This window comes from Leucoraja erinacea, chromosome 12 (assembly GCF_028641065.1).
Source record: "Leucoraja erinacea ecotype New England chromosome 12, Leri_hhj_1, whole genome shotgun sequence".
Taxonomy (NCBI): Eukaryota; Metazoa; Chordata; class Chondrichthyes; order Rajiformes; family Rajidae; genus Leucoraja; species Leucoraja erinaceus.
Genome location: NC_073388.1, coordinates 37919124 through 37936707, shown reverse-complemented (window position 1 = coordinate 37936707; position 17584 = coordinate 37919124). Strand labels below are relative to the sequence as shown.

The following is a 17584-nucleotide window of genomic DNA, read 5'->3' as shown; positions in this document are numbered from 1 at the left end:
GCATGACAAGGCATCTCTGTCCACTGCAAGCTGCTTCCACCACTAGGGTGGGATGCAGCATCACCAGGTTGGTCCCTCACTTCCTGGCCTCCTGATGCGGTTCCTGGCCTGGGCAGCTCACTAAAGCAGGTCTTCTGCGCTGATGGTGATTGAATTTGATCCTCTCTAAGAATTGGCATGAACCCAGTAAGGATGCTATCACTCAGAAACAAAATTGCAGCAGAGCATGAGAATATCCTGTTGCCAAGTGTTTACAGCTTCTTCAACAGCGGGCATGTAGCTTCTGGTTAATTGAAAGTGACCAATATTGATCATCTACTAACCGTGTGCTGGTACAGCAGAAGCACGGTGTTGAAAAGATGCCAGATGTGATATGGAATCAGATTGCTTTATCTTGTACCTGTCAAAATGTGTACAATCTGATATCCTTCATTCACTTGTCAATCATTCCAAAACAAGCGGTGGATTCAGACTGGACAGATAGAAAATGCTGGAGTATCTCAGCGGGTCAGGCAGCATCTCTGGAGAAAAAGAATAGATGATGTTTCAGGTTGAATCCCTTCCTGTCAGAGTCTTTGCCAGAGAGCGTCCACAAGTCCACACACAAATACAGGTTAGAGTTACTGCCCACTGATTTGGGTTTACAAACTGATTGAAAGACATGAACCGCACGATTTTGATGCACGGTTTTTTGCTTGCCAGTTAGACTCGCATCTTTGCAATATCACTGTCACCACAATCAATTCACATACATTCCCAACTACTTTACATGTATTTAATCAGTCTGGTGTGTTGACTGCTGATAGGTTGGAGACAGCAGTCGTCCTGAATGGAGTAAAGTCTCATTTCCAGGTGGAGATGTCTTTGGCAAGACTGTCATTGGTGTCTGCCTCAGGTGATGAGGTGACACAGTGTTTGATCAGTGTTATTTTGATGCTGTTGATTGGTGCCAGAAAGTCAAGACTAGGAGAATTGCCGATTCCTTCTAAAGGGCCTGTCCCACTGCGGGGACCTAATTTGCAAGTTTAGAAGAGTTTGCCCTCGACTCATACTCACAGCATGGTTGACACGAGGTCCTAGGAGGTCTTTGTAACTTTCCTTCATGCTCGCGTACCCGAGGCCTCAGTTAGGTCGCGGCGTTTTTTTAGCAAGCTGTAAAATTCCCGCGAGTAAAAAAAGGTCGCCATGGAAAAAATTGATATTTAACTCATAGGTTTAGTCGAGGTAGGTCGTGGTGGCTCCTAATACTATTATAGGTAATCAAAGGTAATCTAAGCTAATTGAAGGTAGTCGAAGGTAAAGCTCGTTGAGAAAAAAAAGGTAAGTAAACCAACCGGTAATGTTAAATGCCCGCTAAACTTTATTAAATCCGGTGGGCGGCGCGACTCTCGTCAGCAGCGGCCTCTGCAGCCCGTCCGCGTTTTATTATTTTCTGTCTATGTTTTTATGTAGTTTTTTTGTTATTTTTTGTTAGGGTGTGTGTGGGGGGGGGGGGGGGGGGGGGGTGGGGTGGGAGGGAGGGGGAAACTTTTAAATCTCTCCCTGCACGGGAGACCCGAACTTTTCTCGTCGTGTCTCCGTTATCGTTGGGGCTGCAATGAGGAGCGGCCTCCAACAGGAAGAGACCGGGGACTCTGGTGCCGACGACTCACCTCATCGACGCGGAGCTGGCCGAGTCCGGAGCGGGTGGAGCGGAGGAGGAGCGCTGCTGCTGCTGCTGCTGCTGCTGCTGCTGCTGCGTCCCGACCGGAGAGTCGGTGGCTTCAACTGCAGGTCTGCGGACGGCGGCACCGGGAGCCCGCGGGTCCCTGGAGGGAGACCGCTTTTCAGGGCTCTCGCAACGGCGACTTCTCCCGCCCGAGTTGCGGGGTCGAAGAGCTCCTGGAGCGGGGCCTGACATCACTGCCCCGCGCGGCTTGGAATGGCCGCGGGACTCTGCGAGCGCACGCCGGGGGCTCTAACACCAAGACCCCGTGTGCGACCTCGCACCACCCGGCGTGGCTTTAATGGCCGCGAGACAATCGCCATCGCCAGCCGGGGGCTTACTTTGACTCTCCGGGTTCCTTCCATCACAGCAATGTGATGGATGTTTATGTAAATTATGTTGTGCCTTGGGTCTATTTGTTTGTAATGTATGGCTGCAGAAACGGCATTTCGTTTGGACCTCAAGGGGTCCAAATGACAATTAAATGTATCTTCTATCTTGTATCTTGTCTTAAAAGTTGTCTGGCTTCTTAAAGGTGTCTCTGTGTTCTCCACCCCCTCTCTGTGTGTGTGTCCCCCCCCCCCCCCCCACCCCATCCCCCCTTTCTCTCCCCTCCCCCCTCCTTCTCTCCGCGCTCTCTAAAGTGTACACTGTGTCTTTTACCTTCCTGTGCAGGTGTAAATTTCAGACAGCGTGCATTCCCTGGTTTGTGTGTGTGTGTGTGTGTGTGTGTGTGTGTGTGTGTGTGTGTGTGTGTGTGTGTGTGTGTGTGTGTGTGTGTGTGTGTGTGTGTGTGTGTGTGTGTGTGTGTGTGTGTGTGTGTGTGTGTGTGTGTGTGTGTGTGTGTGTGTGTGTGTGTGTGTGTGTGTGCAGACGGTCGATCCGGCTCGCGGTTTCATCGCTGACGGTCGATCCAGCTCGAAGTTTTTCAGGCGAGTGCCCTCGAGCTTGAAGGTCGAAGACAGTCGCTGAAAAGTTGCGTTAGTGGGACAGGCCCTTTAAGCTCCAGAGAATCTGCCAAGACTGAACTCAGGAAAAGAATGAGGGTGAATTTCAGACCAACTGACAGTGGAGCTAGTAAAATACTTTACTGTTTGTTGTAGATCATTTCTGCGCCTACTGAGTAGACTGTGATCTTTTTGTTTTTCGCCGTTGAAAGTCAGTCTAGTCTGGCACTCGACTAAAGTCCATACCTTGTCACACTCTCACACCCTCCCGGAGGTCAGTCTGTTGTTTGTTGTGGCCAACCAGTGAATTCCACGCTATCTTTCACCAACCTTTCCAGAAGCTGCCACTGTTTTCTGTTTTTTACTTTATCCCTTATCAGTATGAGAGAAACATGAGGGCACAGTGGTGCTGCTGACCATGGATGCTGTATGCGTGGAGTTTCCAAGCTCTCCCTATGACCACGTGGGTTTCCACAGGAGATTTCCTACCCCATCCCAATGATGTGCGTGTATGTAAGTTACTTGCCCTATGTAAAATTGCCCCTAGTGTGTAGGGAGTGGATGTAAAAGTGGATAGTGTGAATGGGTGACCCATTGTCAACATGGACTTGGTGGGCAAAAGGGCTTCTTTCCATGTTGTATCTCTGAGTTAAATATCAAAACTAAATAGGTTCTGCAGTGATCTCAGTGCCTGATTCAGCAACCTCACACTCACATCAATCAAAATCCAAACTGGGAACAGAAGCTTCAAAATCCAGAAAGTTGTTAAAAACAGATGCTGATATTGATCATTGGCAGCAGAGTGAATCAATGCTTGCATTGATCCAGCTTCCACACGAATCTTCCCTTTTATAGAGTGAGCGGACATTTTCTACCACTGAAACCTTTGAGGTCAGGATCATGAACTGCCGCTGAGGCACATTGTGACCAATCTGCATCTTTGATCATTATTTGGGAGGCAGTGTAGCTGGAATTTATTTATCCCCATTCCCATTCCCTTGGGAAAGTGGAGGTGAGCTGCCCTCTTGAACTCCTGCTGTGCTTCTGGCGAATGTGCTTCCACATTCCCACAAAAACAGGCCTTGTCATACCCCACAAAAACGCCTTTTGGCCCAACTCATCTATGCCGACCAACATATCGCATTTAAGCTAATCCGATTTGCCTTCATTTCACCATACCCCTCTAAACCTTTCTTATTCACATACCAGTCCAAATGTCTTTTGAATGTAGTTATTGCACCTGCCTCAACTACCTGCTCTGGCAGCTCGTTTGATACTCTCACCTGCCTCTAAGAGGAAAGCCCTCAGGTTACTATTAATTTTTTCCCCTCTCCCAAATCCAAAGTCCTCTGGTTCTTGATTCTCTTCCTCTGGATAACAAGTTGTCCCTCAAGTTCCTATTAAATCTTTCCCCCTTCACCTCTAGTTTTTGTTTCTCCTATCCTGTGTAAAAGACTCTGCATTCACCTTATTTATTCCACTCATCATTTTATACAACTTTATAAGATCACTCCTCAGCCCTCTGCGCTTAAGGAATTAAGTCCGAGTCTGCCAAACCTCTCCCTATTACTTAGCCCTTCAGTCCTGATAACAAGACATTTTTCATGTTCGGCACAGACATTGTGGGCCAAAAGATCTGTTTCTGGGCAGTATTGTTGTTCTATGTTCTAAATTTCCAAAAGGGGCTAATTCATAACTCAGAAATAGTGAAGAGTGCTTCAATCTCTCGAATGTAAACGGGGACAGTATCGGAGCAAAGGCTACACATGGAGCAGAATTCTTGAAATTAACTCACGGAAACAGTTTCAATCCACACAGAGCAAGCCCAACATGGAGGTGGTTGGAACTGGGGTTAGTTTCAGCTTTTATTAGGATGGAATGCACCAGTGTAGCGTACCAGCACATCTGAAAGGTTAAATGGCATTATTTCATTTTCCGGCAACGTTTCAAGAATGTTTATTTTGGGTACATTATGACACCTTCATGTCTACAAAAAAAAGCATTAGGAAATAAATATGTGAACAGGGCTGTAAAAATAGCAGTCATCTGGCAGTTAGATTTAGTGTAATTATGGAAGAGCACAGAGATAGACCAAGTGTAAAGGGTAGACAATATGCAACGTCCTAATTTTGGACTCCCCATGGATGTCATGACTTATGGAGTATAATAAAACAAGGCAGAGAGTTCAGTCAATGAGTTCTTATGAACAAGCAATAAGTGCAGGTGATTCAGAGAGTCAGACAGAGTGGAAACAAGCCATTCGGCCCAACTTGCCCACGCCGAACAACATGTCCCACCTACACTATTCCCACCTGCCCGAGCTTGGCTCAAACGCTCTAAATATATGCTATCCATGTACCTGTCCAAATGTCTCTTAAATGTCTCTTATGATAGTACCTGAAAATGTTTGGTGCTTTTGTAAATGCTTAGTGATTTTATCTTGCACTAATTGTTATTCCCTTTATCATATATCCGTACACAAAGGTTGAACAAGTTAGGGCTTTATTCTTTGGAGCGCAGAAGGTTAAGGGGGACCTGATAGAGGTCTTTAAAATGATGAGAGGGATATACAGAGTTGATGTGGACAAGCTTTTCCCTTTGAGAATAGGGAAGATTCAAACAAGAGGACATGACTTCAGAATTAAGGGACAGAAGTTTAGGGGTAATATGAGGGGGAACTTCTTTACGCAGAGAGTGGTGGCGGTGTGGAATGAGCTCCCAGTGGAAGTGGTGGAGGCAGGTTCATTGGTATCATTTAAAAATAAATTGGATAGGCATATGGATGAGAAGGGAATGGAGGGTTATGGTACGAGTGCAGGCAGGTGGGACTAAGGGGAAAATAATTTGTTCGGCATGGACTTGTAGGGCCGAGATGGCCTGTTTCCGTGCTGTAATTGTTATATGGTTATATGGTTACACTGTGGACGGCATGATTGTAATGTATAGTCTTTCTGCTGACTGGTTAGCACATGATAAAAGCTTTTAACTGTACCTTGGTACACGTGACAATAAACTAAACTACACTATACACAGGAACAATTCAATATACATGTCTTATACATATACAACAATTAAAGTTTGCAACCAACGGGTTGTTTATTATATGGTAATCAACACTGATAAAGATATATTAAGACATAATACAATCATTCAATAATCAGAAATACTAGGTAACCATAATAGTGCAAAACTGATGGTCACGGTGCAACCAAAGGGTCCATAAAAGAACATAGTTGCTGAGGTTAGTGTTGAGTAGTGTTCAAGAGCATGATGTTAGAACCAATCCAAGACCAGTGATCAATACATGAATTGAAGTGATTTAAGAATCTGCTGCCATCCACAGGGGGAATGTGATGAGCGGGCGATATTAGGTTTCTACATTTTTTTTCCATAAATGCATCTTTTGACTTTCAGCCACACACAGCAGCAAGCTACCAATGTCTGAACCTTGTGTGTGGTTCCAATCCACTTATGAGTCAAGAGTGTCATCTGTACCTACAGCGGAACAATGACATTCTTACTTGCTGCAGCTTTACAGGCACCAATGCAATAACACGCTGATAATGCAGAATAATTAATAATATGATAAATTAATAGCCGTAATGGTGCAAATTCAAAGTTGGTAGTGCAACCAAAACATAGGCCATGGAGACTACAGTTGCTGAGGTTAGTGTTGTATCGTGTTCAACAGCTTGATTGTTGCTGGGAAGAAGCTGTTCTTGAACCTGGAGTCACAGTTCTCAGGCTCCTGTACCTTCTTCCCAGTGTTCGTACTGAGATGAGAGCATTGGCAGGATGGTGTGGAGTCTTGGATGTTATTGGCTTTATGTTTATCCCTTCAATGGTTAAATAATGTTCTCATTTTAGTGAAGGAAGAACTTGAAATAACCTGAAGCAGATTATTTAAGAGGTGTGAATGTGCTTCAAAACCAATCAATAATTTTGAGGTGTCAGGGCAATTTGTATTTATTCGCAGTTTTGATATTATGTAATGAACCCATGTGTTTCTCACAAAGCCTGTGGACTGAAAGCAGGTGCGGGCTGGTGTAAGTTTACAATTAAAGCCAAGGGCTTGGAGCTTGTTGAATGTCATTGATTATGTTTGTCTTAAAAGAAGAAAGACGAAGAAAAAGAGAGTGATGGCAGGGTTTATGGAGAGGACTTCAGATTGAATGCTGCAGCACAAAACTTGGAATGCCCGGGCTAACAGGGGAGTACACAAAGCTAAGGGGGTGGCAGAGAAAGAAACACACAAGGTTATCAGTGGGTGTGCAAATGGTTGAGAAGGTGGAACACGCCTGATATGATGTGCGAATGAGATTTGGTGCAGGCATGGAAGATGTGGATAAGTGGAACTCCGTGGAGCCTGGAGATAGGAGGCCGGCAGAAGGTTGAGATGACGAAGATATCAACGAAGATTTTGGCAGCAGTCAATGTTACACTGGATGCATCTGGCACAATGCATCTGATGACCAACAGATCATGGTGCCTGGATTATCTTCCCTCGCCAGTGTTGATGAGACCCGGAGGATATTCATCCTGAACTGTGACACAAGGGATTCAGTCTCCGTCTCATTGGGGAAAAAAAGCAACTTTCAGTAATGCAGCAGTGCGCTAAAGTCTCAACATAGATCATGTGCCGGATTCAATATTGAGTATGGATTTATGTTCCACTGACTGGGGTCAGAGAGTTATCGCTGCACCAAGGAGACACCTCACCTCCCTCAGCACTTAAATATATTGCAGTTCTTTCAATATACAAACTAGCTGACTGCCACGTTGAATTACTGAAAATGCAGGAAATACCCGGCGGTTCAGGCAGCCTCCGCAGGAGAAACGTTGCATGTTTCAGGTCAAAGCCTTTTCTTCCGCCGAGTATTTCCCTCGATGTTCTTTTTATTTCAGATTTCCAGGATCCGCGGTTTTCTTGTACTTTCAATTACCAAAGATTAACGATATCGGCACCACCGCTTCTCAAAAAGTTGCGGGTTCCCTCGTTCAAATGGCCAGAGAGGGAGAGCGCTGGTTCCCCCCTCCAGTGGAATAGAACGGGATGGGGAGTGGGAAGAAACAAAGAGGTGCGGATAGTTGGTTAGTGGGGGCGTGTGGGGCTTCGGAAAAATGAAGACGAAGAAAACAAAAAAGTAAAGCACACTTGTTTAACCGTCTGTAGTGTTTAGCTGTGGGCAGTCAGGACACTTCCTGAAATCATGGAGTCACAAGAAACAAAACACAAAGTGCTGGAGTAACTCAGCGGGTCAGGCAACATCTCTGAAGTGTATGAATAGGCGGCGCTTCGGGGCGAGACCTTTCTTTAGATTGATTGTGGTGGGGGTGAGAGAGGTGGAAAATAAATGGGGATGTGTCAACGAGTTACACGAGACTGCAGATGCTGGAATCTGGAGCAAAAACAAACCGTTGGAGGAATTCAACCATCGGGCAGCATCTGTGGTGGGGAAGGAATTGTCGATGTTCCCGGTCAAGACCTTACATTAGGACTGAGAATGGAGAGGGATGATCGCAAATATGAAGCGGAACGGGGAGGGGTGAGAACAGTGCACCGACAAGATTGGAACATTATAAAAATGGTTAAACATTAATAAACATGCTCCCTGGTAAATGAAGAATAATGTCCTTGTATCCCACGCGGACTGAGGAGCTTCCTAACTGCGGCGACATTCATTGTTTATCAATTATTCAGGGTTGCAAAGTGAACGAGCGATAATGTTTTCCACTTTACACAAAATGGTTAGATTAGCAGTTGCTAATCTGTAGAATCTGTGCATGCATCGAGCGCCAGGCTGATGTGAACGTAATGCACAGTGCCTGGCTATCAGTTTACATATATTTCTTGTAACCCGAGAACGGAAATCGCAAATGCTAGGGCCAGAAAATGGGTTCAATTTGGTTTTATGAGGAGATTCTACAGGATAATGCACTGAAAGTCTACCAAAGTGCACACAAGTTGCCAGACCTACACAGTTCCTGAATGAATCATTAATGACATGGTGAAAGAGTCATAATGCTCTCTCACTAATGCCCACTAATGATCCCTCCATACCTAATGCGCGGCCAGGATGGTTCGGGCCAGTACCTAAGAGAATACACATCTTAATGCCTTAAACTTTCCCGAGTCTGCCCTCCCCGTCTGCGAGTCCATTGCGGAGAGCAGTCAGTTGTTGGAACCATTTTCAGAGTTCCAAACATGGACTTGGTGCTGAGAAGATCTGTCTCAGGTAGGGTTAACCGTGGGGTCCCTTCGTACAAATTAACGCGGCCGGGTTGTCACCAATTACGGGCGATTAATTTTCACCGTAGTTTAAACAAAAGAAAAACGCCTCTCGTGTTTCCGTCTGCAGTCCGAAAGATATTGCATTTGAGTCGTTTAGAATAATGTTCACCAATATCTGTGTATGTTGATGATCTGGGATTAATTGTTGAACTTGATAGAGACGTGTAACCAACGCCCAGTTCCTGCAGGCGAGTGAAGAGCTCTCCGTGATGCCCTCGAGCGGAGAGCGCTTTGGGGTGCTGACCTGCGAGGAGCTATCCTTAGCGCTGGCCGGCGCTGAGCTCTCCTTGGTGCTGACCGCGCTGAGCTCTCCTTGGGGCTGAGCAGCGAGAGGAGCTCTCCTTGGTGCTCACCGGCACGGAGCTATTTTTGGCGCTGACCGCGCTGAGCTCTCCTTGGGGCTGAGCAGCGAGGAGCTCTCCTTGGTGCTGGCGAGCGGGGGGAGCGCTCCGTCGTGCTGGATTAGCACCAAGGAGAGCTCCGTGCCGGTCAGTTGGATGATCAGCCATGATCATATTGAATGGCGGTGCAGGCTCGAAGGGCCGAATGGCCTACTCCTGCACCTATTTTCTATGTTTCTATTAAGGGTAGCTTGCCTGGGTGCTAAATGTTTGTTCGCCAACTGTTGGGGTACCTGGAACGCACACCCGCCCGCGGCGGTTCTCCGTTTCCCTTGGATCATATAATTAATGACGTTGATGTTGAAAACAAAATACAACCTTGCATAAACGGCAGCGTACTGGAATTTTGCACCTGAATGTGTGGTATTGTTGTAAGGCATATGCAATACTCCGGCATTTTAGCAGCTCAAGATTTCTTCAGTGTAATGTTTAAGAGTAATTTTGTTTGGGGGTAATTATCTGACTTTATGAACATGAACTGAATGAATAAAACACAAGTAGTTTACCATATATAGGTGGGAAACTCTGGAATCTCAGCAAGTGAGACAGCATCTGTGGAGAGAGAAACTCTATTACATTGAAGTAGGGATGGGCTGGTTAGCGAGGGCTGGCAGTCATGTTCTGCGCATTACTATTCTGCCCACTCCCTATTTCAGTTACAACTTGAAGTCCCTGGTAATCAACTGAGACTGATTCTGACCTTCTTCCATGTGGCTCAGAGAAGTTGAAGCTGATTGCACCCCCATTCAATACACATCTAATAACAAAAAGACTGCAAATGAAATTACTGTACCAAGAACTATGAGCTTCCCTCATCTGTGATGCCTCGCTCTGTACGTGTGCATTTTATGCACATTTAAATCTTGGCACTGTGCTTTGTTTTTGTGTAACTATGTGGGTGTTAAGGTCATGCTTGATTCTGCGTACACCTATGTTAATCAACCAACTGGGTTTTGGTTTCTTAGGTGAGAGAGAACTATGCCTTCCATTTGCAGCGAATGGGCGATGAGGTGAAAATAAAATAAACAGGGGCGCATAAAACAGCAAAGTAGAACCCACATCAAAGAGATCAAAGGAGAAGCAAAAAGTTTTTAAAAAATGAAACCATTCCCCAATATTTATAACCCTGGGCAGCCACGCCCATCATTGATAATGGACCAAGATAGATGGGCTGAGTAATCTTCAACCGTTCCCATGTTATTTAATGGAGGGTCATTCAATACTATTTTCCACATTGTACAAGAAGGTGTCTAAATGTTTGTGGACATTATTGATGCTTCTCACAGACTTTACCTCTTAAATTTATCTTCACCTCTACCCCATCCCCATCCTCATGTAACCTTTCCTAGACCTGCATATCCTTTAACATTCCCTGTTGTTAGTCCACAGTTCTCTCCAATCACATTCTCACTGTTGAATTTTAGCTTTTCACCTCAGTACACATTACATTTATTAAAATCTTTCCTACATCATCATCAATTAATCTATATACTTTTAAAACTCGGTGTGTGTGTGTGTGTGCACTTGCGTGCGTGCGTGTGTGTGTATGTCTGTGTGAGTGTATGTGCGTGTGTGTGAGTGTGTGTGTGTGAGTGTGTGTGTATGTCTGTGTGAGTGTATGTGTGTTTGTGTGAGTGTATGTGTGTGTGTGCATGTGTGTGTGAGTGTATGTGTGTGAGTCTGAGTGTATGTGTGAGCGTATGTGTGAGCGTATGTGTGAGCGTATGTGTGAGCGTGTGTGTGAGTGTGTGTGTGAGTGTGTGTGTGAGAGTGTGTGTGTGAGTGTGTGACAGAGTGTGTGAGACATTTTTCCCATTTCGCTAGCGATTTTACTTCCTCCACTTCCCCCCCTCTCCCGGCCCGGCTCCATCACGCTGGCCAAAGGCAAAGATCACCTGCTCCCCCCGCTGCTTTTCGCCGTCCTCGTTGGCTTGCACTGTCCGAAAATCCCGCTCGCAACAGCCTCTCGGCCCGCAGGCGCATTGAGGGCGTACGCAGCATCTTGACGGCGTACGCCTGGCGCGTGGTGTCAGGCCATCCCCTCCCCTTGCAACCGCGCATTGCAGGAACAGACCCAACAGGTCTGCACTTGGTCTAGTAAATTTCTAAAACTTTCCAAATTCCTGATCTCCTTTTCCTTCACCCTGCATATTTCAAGACCCAACTTTGCATTTCCTTGTCAATAATTACTGATTTATCACAAATACTTAAGTTTAGTGAAATTAACTAATTGGTTCTTGGCCTTCCAGCTTTTATTGAATATTTGGAAATCAGCTTACATGCATTCTCTGTTGCCATTCTGCTCCTGGCTTGCCCTATTTATTTAGCTCAGCTAAAGAGAATGTTAATACCTCTTAGGGTGGAAAGAGAAAGTGATTTAATCACACATATTTTCCTCTTTACACAGTTGAAAAATATGTGCCTCTGATTAATTCAATAATAAGAGAGAATAATTGTTGGACATGGAAATCTGATTAAAAAATGACACCCAAACAACATGTTTTCTGCTATCGCTCTTTTTGTACCTGGAAAAATGAAGAAGTATAGCACAGGAACAGGTTCTTCAGCCCACAATGCCTGCACCAACCATTTAAATTTATTCCATCCCCCTGCAGATATTGCATAACTTTACATTCCCTACCAAACGATGCCTCCTAATGCCACCTCAACATCGCTTTGTATCTAGTTCTACCTGCCCAGGCCATGCAATCCAGCCACCTACCACTTTCTATTTTCAGGTCTCCCCTCGACCTCTGACATTCCAGAGAAAACAATCCAAGTCGGTCCAACCTCTCTGAATAATTAATGCTCTCCAATCCAGATAACATCCTGGGGAACCTCTCTGCCCCACTCCAAAGCATTCACATAATTCCTGAAGTGTGGCAAACAGAACTGCACACAATACAACAAAGGTGGCCTAACCAAAGCTTTATGCATCTGCAACATAACTTATCAACTTTTATACTAATATCTCCTCCCAGATTTCCAACTGATCTACATCCCACTGTGTCCTCTAACAACCTTCCGCGCTATCTACAACTCTATACAGTGAAAGCTGATTGATTTTCCAATAATACAGATTCAATTCATCCAAATTAATTTCAGTGAGTGAAGACAACCTTGTAAATTTTGCCATAGTTTAATAAGTAGGATTGGCAAAACATATTGTGCAGAGTTATGAGCAATGTGATTTGAAACCCATTATAGCAGTAACATTTTCAACCATTGTTGACATATTTTGTGTAGGCAGTCTGGTATTTTAATGTTTTTAGCCACTAACATTTTATTAATATTTCTGGAACCACATTCTCAAACCAGCTCCAGTGATCTGAGTTGCAATGCAATAAATGTGAAAATGGAAAACCTTCATCATAGGTCAGCTTGAGCTTTTGGGTTTCAGCGTTGAGAGATGGCCTCTTTATTTTCAGAATTTCTTTTGTCCTTCACGATTTCCTGCTGTCAGGTTTTTTTTTCTTTTAAGCTCCACTTAGTTAAAATGAATCTCATGTCAGGATTTTGCACAAAATCTCTGATGAACCCAATCTTTGAAATTGGAATGATACAACTACGTTGCTGCAGGTTGCAATAATTGGGCCTATTCCCTATTTTTGTAGTTTCTTTTCCTTCTTTTTCCCTCTCTCTCGCTCTCATCGTCAATATTTACCTATTTAATGCAGCAACTTTGATGTAATCATTGACTTCAAATATGTCCAGCAGAGGCCTGAACAGGCAACAATGGATACTTAGGAGGCTGGTAAATGCATAGAAACATAGAAAATAGGTGCAGGAGTAGGTCATTCGGCCCTTCTAGCCAGCAATGCTATTTAATATGATCATGGCTAAGATCAGTACTCCCGTTCCTGCTTTTCCCTATATCCTTTGATTCCTGTAACCACAAGAGCTAATTGTTGTTAGCCCAGGTGATTGTTATTACATTTGGTTTCACCTAGAAGTACTTATAGGCCAAATAATGATTCTGGCTTATTATGTGGCCTTCTGATTCCAGAGAATGCTTCTTTATTGAACTGTCTATAAAGACCAATGCAATTAGGAAATAAAGGGGACAATTCCTCAACCTGAATGATGTACTCAGGATGCCCCAGGTTCCATCTTCAAACTCATTTCTATTCAACCTGAGATCTTTGGAGAATGATTATTGTGCTGTGGTGAGGTAGATGGGACATTGCAGTCTATAACTGGAACCTTTCCCTAATCCGTTATTGTGGTGCCTGCAGTAAATATGTGCAATGGACCTGCTAAATGGTGGAGTAGACGCGAGGGACGGATAGTCTATTCCTTTTTCTGGTCTCACTATCTTCACATAGCACAGTGATGCATCACAGTTGATAGGCTTTTCCAAAGACAACACCAACTATTCATTAGATAGACACAAAATGCTGGGGTAATTCAGCAGGTCAGGCAGCATTTCTGGAGAAAAAGATTAGATGTTGTTTTGATTCGGAAATCCTCTTCAAACTGAAGGGTAGACTGAAAGATTGGAAGATAGTCTTCAGACAGAAATTCTATCTTTCAGTGTGAAGAAAGATACCGACCCAAAATATCACCTATTCCTTTTTACCCGAGATGCTACCAGACCAGCTGAGTTACTCCATTGTTTTGTGTCTGTCTTTGGTATAAAATAGCATCTGCAGTTCCTTCCTATCAGCTATACATTTACAACTAATTCAGGGAGAATGCTTATAATGATTGCAGTGTGCTGCATATCAAGGTGGTAGAAGCAGATTCAAGAGTCAACCTCTGAAGGGAATTGAATACCAACCTGAGACAAATGCAGGTGTCTTGGGAAGAGTGGGGGTAGTGGGACTAATTTGAGATTGCAGAAATTAATGGCTCAATCATCCAGGAAATCGTTCTTTAGGGATATTTAGTGAAATTAAAATGCTCCGTTGAAACAAATAGCTGCATTTCATGGTCCTCCCAACTAGAATAATCGCTAAATTGCTTTCTGACACTTTGAATTTTTGGAGAGCACACAAAGTTCTAATTGAGAATGAACCCATCTGCACTTGCCTGACATAATATTATTATGTAGCTAAATGAAGCAGCTTTAAATAGAGTAATGGATATTGGTGAGATATTAACCCTGAGCCCAACATCGTTTGTGTGTGCACAAACCCAGACACCATTTACAGGGAACACACAAATGCAGTTAAGTACAGAAATCCAAATAGTTCCAGTCCCTCAGCTCATTCCGATACTAGGATTTCACAGAAAGGCTCATCAAATACAGCTGCAGGTACTAGAAACCGGAAACTAGAAACAGAAAATACTAGAAATACTCAGCAGGACAGGCAGCATCTGTGTAGAGAGAAAACGTTGCATTTACCTCTTAAACTCAAACTAAGTAGTTGTAAAACGGTGGGCCTGTCCTTTCAAATATAAATATCATTTAATAGTGTGATGCCTTCAGTTCTGACAAACAAGCCTCAGGCACTGAGGATTGACTTTAACAAGTAACTCAGCGAGTTAGCCAGCATCCCTGGAGAAGATGGATAGGTGACGTTTTGGGTCGGAACCCTTCTTCAGACTGAAGAAGGTATCTAACCCAAAGCGTCACCTATCCATGTTCTGCAGGGATGCTGAGTTACTCCAGCACTTTGTATCTTTCCAGCATCTGCAGTTACTTGTTTCCAGACTTTAACAAATGTATAGTCTCAGCTCTTCAGAATTTAATTAGTTTAGTTTAGTTTAACGATACAGCATGGAATCAGACCCTTCGGCCCACCTAGTCCACAACAGCCAGCGATCCCCGCACATTAAGACTACCTTACACAAACTATGGACAATTTTACAATTTTACCAAGCCAATTAACCTACAAACCTGCATGTCTTTGGAGTGTGGGAGGAAACCAAAAATCTTGGAAAAAACCCATGCAGGTCACGGCGAGAACGTACAAGCTCCATACAGACAGCACCTGCAGTCAGGATCGAACCCGGGTATCTGGCATTGTAAGGCAGCAGGTCTACCGCTACACCACTGCTGTACACCATCCGCTCAGCAGAAAGACTATACATAATTACAATTATTACAAAAGGTTAATTTGCAGGTTGTCTCCATAAGCAAATGCAATGTTAACATTCATTTCAAGAGGACTAGAATATAAAAGCAAGGATGTAATGCTGAAGCTTTAGTTGCTGCTGGTCAGGCCACATTTGAAATATTGTGAAGGGTTTTTGGCCCCATATCTGAGGAAGGATGTGCTGGCATTGGACAAGGTCCAGAAGAGGTTTTCAAGAATGATCCCGGCGATGATTGGATTAACTTGTGAGGAGCATTTGATGGCTCTCGGCCTGTTCTCATTAGAGTTTAGAAGGATGAGGGGGAAATCTCGTTTAAACCTACTGAATAATGAAAGGCCTAGAGTGGACCTAAAGAATATGTTTCCAGTAGTGGGAGAGTCTAAGTCCAGAGGATGCAGATTCAGAATAAAAATATGTACCTTCAGAATAGAGATGACAAGGAATTTCATTAGCCAGAGGGTGGTAAATCTGTGAAATTCATTGCCACAGACGGCCGTGGAGACCAAGTCATTGGGTATTTATACAATAGAGATTGATAGCTTCTTGATTAATAAGGGCATCAATGATTATGGGGGAAAGGCAGGAGAATGGGAAAAGTAGCCATTTGATTGAAAGGCAGAAGAGACACGATGGTCTGAATAACCTAATTCTGCTCCCATGTTTGATGGTCTTATCATTTTTCCAAGGTCTGGACAGATTGCGAAAAAGGCCCGAATTTGAATAATTTGTCTGTAATTTCACCACAAATCCTGCTGCATCATTGTATTCATTCTTGTTGATGAATTAACTGCCACTCATTACGACAGTTGGCTAATTACAAAATTCACTCAAAGACGCCTCGTGCTTGCAGCAATTTTGAAGATGATCTCCTCTACAGTGAAGGCTTACAGCTGCTTCACTTGTGAAATGTCAGCACGATGCATGCTGATGGTGTAATTGTAGAATCTCCCACCACTTGGAATTTACAACACAACCAATGAGTTGCTCTGTGATTAGGTAGAATTTATGGCTCAAAAGCAGGCCATGAAAATCTAAAGTCCTGCAGAAGCTGGCAATCTGAGATCAAAACAGGAAACACTAAGCAGGGTCAGGCAGCATCTTTGGAAAGAGAAATAGAATTGGGAAGGAGAAAACCAAGTTATGAGTGTTAAATTGTACCAACAATAGAACAATATGTAGAAACAATGGAACAATGAAAATCTTACTTGAATCAGTATCACATGCCTGTAACGTAATGCCCATAGATACTATATAATGTACAAAATTCAATCAGTTAACCGCCAATATTAGTGCAAAAAAAAAGACAAAAGGCAGTCCATAGTTGCTGAGGTTAGTGTTGTGCAGTGATCAAGAGCCAGATGTTTGCTGGGAAGAAGCTGTTCTTGAACCTGGTGGTCATAGTTTTCAGAATCCTATACTTTCTTCCCAATGGTTGGAGTAAGATGAGACCAATGGCTATCAAGCTAAAGTGTGGGTGGGAGGGAGAGCCCACAACAGTGTTTTGGACCTTACGTATATCAGAACAGGAGGTTACAAGGTGGGATAGGAATGGGATGGGGAAGTGGCAGGCAACAGGATGTTCAGCATCTCCTCTGCAGACTCCACAAAGTGATCATGAGGTGTGCATTTGATTGCTCTCCTGTAGAGAGGACACACTGTGAGCTCTATGTGCAGTGCAATATATTGGAAGAAGTGCAGATGAATTACTGCTTCACCTGAAAGGAATATTTAGTTCTCAAGTTCTACCAAGTTCAACAAAATTTGACTACCAAGCACATTTTCTCTTCCCCTTTCCTTTTGATACTTTGAAGGGACTGTTCTCTAATCCACTCTTCCATCTCCCCCTCCTCTCACATCACTTTCTCCTGCAACCAGACAAGGTGCAACATCTTCCCTTTCACCTCTAGCTTTCCCACCATCCTGGGACCTAAACTGACCTTCTAGATGAACTAACACTTGCAATTCTATCTACCTAGTACATGGTCACGGAAGTCTATCTATCTAGTACATGATTACAGAGTCACAGAAAACCTTCCTTTCAAACCTCTTTAAATATTTCCCTCTTGTTTTAAACCTACATCATTTCATTTCAGCCTCATCCACCCTTGGAAAGGACCCTGACTATCTCCTCTGTCTATGCCCCTCATAATTTAGCAAACCTCTGTCATATCTTATCCTGCTACACTTGAGTGAGAAG

At 43.9% G+C, this 17584-nt stretch overlaps 1 protein-coding gene across 6 annotated transcripts in view; it reads left to right on the top strand.

The window, feature by feature from the left end:
• fgf13a (fibroblast growth factor 13a) overlaps positions 1-17584 on the top strand; it is a 306682-nt gene that overhangs the window by 187096 nt on the left and 102002 nt on the right. The window contains exon 1 of one of the 6 annotated variants that reach the window (XM_055643976.1): positions 8726-8888. The exons of the other annotated variants lie outside the window; for them this stretch is intronic. Within the exon in view, the coding sequence (XP_055499951.1) occupies positions 8858-8888 (31 nt within the window). The 5' untranslated portion in view covers positions 8726-8857. Of the gene's footprint in view, positions 1-8725; positions 8889-17584 lie in introns of those variants that run through there. 6 annotated transcript variants of the gene reach the window in all.